Source organism: Alligator sinensis, unplaced genomic scaffold (assembly GCF_000455745.1).
Source record: "Alligator sinensis unplaced genomic scaffold, ASM45574v1 scaffold1277_2, whole genome shotgun sequence".
Lineage (NCBI taxonomy): Eukaryota > Metazoa > Chordata > Crocodylia > Alligatoridae > Alligator > Alligator sinensis.
The window spans coordinates 434,717-440,525 of NW_005843023.1; the positions used below are offsets into that span (position 1 = coordinate 434,717).

The 5,809-nt window shown below is 45.4% G+C and overlaps 1 protein-coding gene across 35 annotated transcripts in view; it reads right to left on the reverse strand.

Annotated features, from left to right (window-relative positions):
- SORBS1 (sorbin and SH3 domain containing 1) overlaps positions 1-5,809 on the reverse strand; it is a 112,350-nt gene that overhangs the window by 97,041 nt on the left and 9,500 nt on the right. For 34 of the 35 annotated variants that reach the window (XM_025193184.1, XM_025193171.1, XM_025193166.1 and 31 more), the window contains exon 2: positions 2,772-2,827. In XM_025193184.1, coding sequence (XP_025048969.1) covers positions 2,772-2,827 — 56 coding nt within the window. Of the gene's footprint in view, positions 1-2,771; positions 2,830-5,809 lie in introns of those variants that run through there. The other variant, XM_025193163.1, reaches the window with a different exon arrangement.

Sequence of the window (5,809 nt, forward strand, 5' to 3'; positions counted from 1 at the left end):
GTGAGTTGTGGCCTTTTTTTTTTCTTCAAAGTGCTGGGACCTGGGGCAGGCAGGGGATGGGCCTGGGCAATTCGGAGATTTGGCAGCAGCTGAATCTCCTAATCAGATTCGGCCCAATCGATTTGGGAGAGTGATTTGAATCACCAAATTGAATCACTACCCCCCTGTCGCTGCTAGGTTATAAGACTTTGGCCCCTTTCTGCCCCTTGTTCCCTAGCAATGTCAGGGTTAGACCGGGCTCTGGTGCCACCTAGATGGTTTGGACACTGCTCCTACTCACCTGCCACATCTTTGATGTTGGTTGATGGAGAGGCAGTTCCCTGTCAGTAGCCCCAAATGGTTCTTGACCCTGGTCTTTTCTTCATGGGGCTCCAAACCTCCCCTTTACCCCACCCTTACCACATCCACAGCCTGGGAAAACACTGCTCCCTGTAGCCTTCCCCAGGATGATCTCACCTCATCCACGTTACCTGCCTCAACCTGCGTCAGATCTTTCTGGTTGTCAATCCCTCTCGAGTCGATCCCTTGTGTTCGGACCAGCTTTCAGGCAACTAAACCTGCCCCAGCCTGGGCTGACTGTAACTTAAGACATCTTTAACTGAAAAGGTGTTCGACGTCTGCCAATGGGCACCTGGGATTCCATCTCCCAGGACCCCCTTGGCCTCCTGGGGTGGGGAAGGGAATTCATCTGTCTCTTCACTCCTAGCAGGCATGGGGGCTCCCTGGTCAGCTGACTGCCTCTCCAGCTGCCCATGCTTTTCAGAAGCCCCGCTTGCTGATTTGAACGCTCAGGCAGCTCCAGAACTGCTGAGTCTGCATCGGTGTTTCTCCACAGCTGCCGCTCGTCTTAGTCCCTGTGGTGAGTACCGCAGTTCATCGGACGAGGTCTTGGGATGTGTTTGGGGGGGGGGAGGGCTGTTGCCTCCCCTCTCACACCCCCAAATCGGCCAAATCCAAACCTGAAGCAAATACTAGCTGCTTTGCACAGGCCTACTATGCATCCTAAGCATTCCACCAAGAGCAGCTTCTTGCTGACAGAACTGGAAGGCTTTCAGCTCAATCAAGACAAAAAAGAGGAATAGACTAACAAATGAATGCACCGCTAAGCCTGTTTCTATTTCTCAAAATCTCTTGCTTCTGGAGAATCAGTCAGAAGCACAATTAGTAAAGATAAAGCGTGATGATAAGCTGACCTTGCCCATAGACTCATTGGTAAAACCATCCTTTAGCAAAAGAGAATGTGGTTCAAGTAGTTCCGAATCAGATTTGCCTCAACCTGATTCTGAAATGGAACTAATTAGTAGTGTTTAGTATTTAATTTTTTTTCCTAATCAAATATTTCAGTTCAAATACTTGTGGCTATTGAGACATTAAATTAACACGGGAGTACTTTTTTAGTTTTGTTTACTAAATATAAGTCAAGTAAACATGCTAAATCAGATCGCACTCTATTTAGGGCATTGGAAAATTTTCCGGAAAACCCACATCTCTGCCCGTGATATGCCATCCTCGATAACAAAAGGACAGCATGGATCAAAATTAGTTCCAGACTCTGATGCTAGAGGGTGGGTATCTGCTATCATGCAGCAAAGGAAGTGATTTGGTTTATGCTTGCCATACGTCTAAGATGATCTGATCACTGGATCTGGGAACAGGAATTCCTTATGCTCTGTTTCCCCTCTCATCCTTTGTTTGCCTTGCCTATTTACCTTGTACACCCTTTGAGGCAGGGACTGTCTCCATCTGTTTGTGGAGCACCTACCATGACAGAAATCCAACTCTGATTAGGGATTCTTCCATAAAAATGTACATACCCTAAATTACTATCTATCAGGCAGTCACACTTGAATGAACCCTCTAGAGCAGAGGTTCTCAAACTGGTCCACAGACCACCACTGGTCCACAAGCCGCATTCAGGTGGTCCACAGAAGGGTTGCAGAACAATCAAAATATCTGTACTTGTAAGGAAAGACTATTGATATTCAAATATGAGTTGTGCACTTTGATTTATAGAACAAAAAAAAAAAGTTTAAGTGGTCCTCCAAAACCCTCGGCAATTTTCAAGTAGTCTGTGAAAAAAAAAGTTTGAGAACCACTGCTCTAGAGATCACAGGGGTGTCCAGGTGCCCATTACTACTCCACAAGAGTGCCATGACGTGCCAGTCAATGGTGTCAAGTATTACCCCTACGCCTAAAGCTGTTCCAGGGTAGGGGAACCCAATAGGTCCTAAACAGGTTGGTTCAATATAACTGAACAAAATTCAATGGTTTTGGTTCACAGGGTTTTGTGAGTAATTTTACTTGTTCACACCAGCTGAGTTTTAGACCTGAATGAAACTCATTGTGAATCTGGGTTTCAGCTCAATGGAGCAAAAAGTCCCAAGCCCACAGGAGGTGGAGAGTTTCAAACCTACTGAGATCCTTGGCTTGTGCAAACCAGCCCGACTCCCATTAAGTCAAAGAATCTACGCTGATTTACACCACCTAGGGATCTGGCCCTTTTTAATGAGTTTTTCCAGCAGACTGGCTGAGGGGAAGAGGGAGAAATGACAGAACTTTCAATCAGGTCATGAAAACTCCTTGGGGCTCTCCCAAGAGTTAGATTCCTCACTGGAACAGCAGATTCAGAGACACTGCCTGAGCATTCAGAGGACTTCTAATCCCATGCGAAGTGTAAAGAGCAGGCAAAGAATCAAAAAGCATCAGACCAAAAGATTCCTGGTGGTAAAAGGCAGATTTGTGGGGGAAAGAGGAGAGGGGCCTTGACTTACCAGAGCTCATTGTAGATGAGGGATTGGCTTTTTCCACTTCCAGATTCTGGTTTTCCCTGTTTAAATGAAAGGTAGAAGGATTACATAATGTTTCACATGCTGCTTGAACAGAGTGATGGAAGCTTGCAGCCCTTGCTGTAGGTGGTTCAACTGTTCTCCAACCTCTTCACTTGTGCCCTGCGCAGGGTCTGGAGCCCAGCGGGGCATGGCTCCAGCCAGCTCTGCACAGGGGGCAGGGGAGGAGTGCAGCCTGCCCAGCAGCCTCTATCGCAGGGGCTCTATGCCGCATGCCCGCAGCTCCTGCACTCACACTGGGGAAGCCCAGCACTGGACTCTGTGGGGAAGCAGGGAGTGGGGCTACTGAGCCAGCCTATAGGCTGAAATAGGTAGGGGGCATGAACACTGTAACCACTGATCCAAGAAGTCACAGACTCAGAGCCCAAGCCACTGTCCCATTCTCCAGGCTGTTTTTGGTGTTGTAGCAGGTTATAATGTTTCCCAACATGGCCACTCTGCAATTGCCCAGCTTCATGAAGAACAACTATAGTGCTACTGATAATACCAGAGTCAAAGCCATGGCCCTTAGTTTGATGGCTGAATTTCATCCCAAAAATTGGTTGGAGAGAAGGCACAATTATAAAAATAAAACAAAACCCCACCAAATACTGGGAACTAGAGAGACTCTGAGGAAGCCACCAATTATGACTGTATGCTCAGTAAACCTATAATACTTGGTACCTTGGGCATGCATGCCCCTCTAACAAGAGCTGCCAATACGTACAGATTTATTTAAATATTTTATTTACTGAACTTGCCACTGATACACACCTTTGTTGGCAAGGCCCTAGGGGGAGTTTGCAGCAGTTTTACAGTACTACTACAAGCTGACTTCTGTGCCAAACAAACAATGCAAAGTGAGATGCACTTTCTGAGACAGTCAACTGACACTGCCAACCACACACTGCAAACAGACTGCCTATCTGTTGGGAAAAACACATCTGCTTTTTGTCCCTACCTTTGCATAGGAGACCTGGTGGGCCCAATCCTGAGCTGGTGTTAACTGGCACAGCTCCACCACCCAAGAACATAGCCCAATGGATTTGCCAGTAATGCACCTTTGAAACCTGTGAAGTTCCCACTTGGCAGAAAATGTAAATATTTTGCTATTGTCTTACACAGAGAAAATAGTACTTTAAACTACAAGTTCTTCAGCTCCCCCCAGCCAAGCTCTGTGCCAAAGCATTTGAAAAAGAACGTAATATTGCTAGACAAATAAAGGTATTATGAGGCAATCTCATCTGGGTCAGTACATCAGGGACCAAGTTATTTCCTTGGTTGGTCAGAAGCCCCCAGAACGGATTGGCACTCAGTGAGTTTCAGCTCAGTGCATCCCACTGTAGAGGCCTGGCTTTCAGTGCAAGGCCCCCATAAAAAGCTGATCTGGGAGGAGAAGGAACCTGAAGAATTACCAGGAGTTGGAGGCACCATCATCTGCAAACTCCAAGGAAACTCAGGATCAAATCCTTTGCTGGATCAGGGCCTGTACCCACCCCTCTGAATTCTTCCCATCATTCCAGTCAGCTACAGGATTCTTTTTTGCTTCCTGTCCCAAACTAGAAACAGATGCTCCACTCTAGATGTGCATCTATTTCTATATTACTGATCTCTGTACATAAAGCATCCACACTCTGAGGTAAAGATGTTACGCTACATTGAAGAAACTTTAGGTAAACAACACTGCAGAAAAACATTGGATGGTAGGAAAATGAGCATGCCAGACCTCCCCTTAACAAGTGCACCTTTCCACATTATACATTTCTTCTGTGCTAATTCAGTCTGCTCCTTAACCCTGAGCACCCTCGCCAAATGTTGCTGAGCTGGAAAATTAACTGTATTGAGATGGAAACACAGCAAAATGGGAGTCAGGGATTTCACACAACTGACCCAGTTTTTCTGTTTTAATTTCCTGTGTAAGTGCCTTTTGTAAGACCCTATGAAGAGGAAAGTGAGAGTCATCTACACATTTCATAAATGCCTGCTCAAAATGACAGCAATGAAAAGGCTCATACTGAATTCAAGGGGTTTTGGCACAGCTTTCAAAACTGTATGGATTTCTTATGAGCTATAAGCCAGCATGTACAGTATCTATATTGTTAAGATTCTTGGGTCTCTTTTCAGGAAAACAGGAACCAAAACTGCAAAGGCACTCTGAATTCAATGGCCTCCTTTCAGAATCACCAGTCTTGGCATACATTGTAATATAAGCCCATAATTAGGAGGAAAACACAAAGAAATGCACAATTACCAGGCTGTAAAACAACAAATCGCTTTTCACTTTAAGAGGTTCTGGGTATAAAAATAACATCGTAATTAAAGAAATAAATTTCCAAAAAAAAGAAATGGAGGAGATCAAGTTAATTAGAAACAGACTTAGAAAAATTACTTTTTCACATGTTCCCAAGCTAATTAGCAACTATAGGATTTAATTAATATAATGAGAAGTTAGTGTATATTAACTGTGCTGCTAATCAGTGCTAATCAGATGTTACCTAAATATTCAGCTTAATTCACAAATAGTCCAGATCCCGCACAGCAGCCTGGATGGGCCTGTCTGGTATAGACTGGTTAGCTTCATAGACTCTGGCTTTAAAAACTGATTTATTTCAGCTGAAGGTGCAAGCAACTATCATCTTGATTCAGAGAAGCATCCAAAATTATGCTAAAAGACAAACTTGTGCTCAAGTGCTTTCCTGAACCAGGGCTGCAGTTTATTCTATCTGGCTCCACTATGCTCAGCTTTAGGCTATGGACAGACATTACACATAAACTGGTTTAAGTGATCAGAAACTGGTTCATGAATAACTCATGACCCTGGCAGCTGGAGGGGGGGCACAGTGGCGGTGGAAGCACAGCGGTGGTAGGCGGGGGAGCTCCCACTGCTGCCACTGGCACTGTCGGTGGTGGAGGTGGGGGAAAGGTGGCGAGTGCCAACCAAGGATCAGTGACCACCCACAACTGCTGCTGGCAGCAGTGGCAGG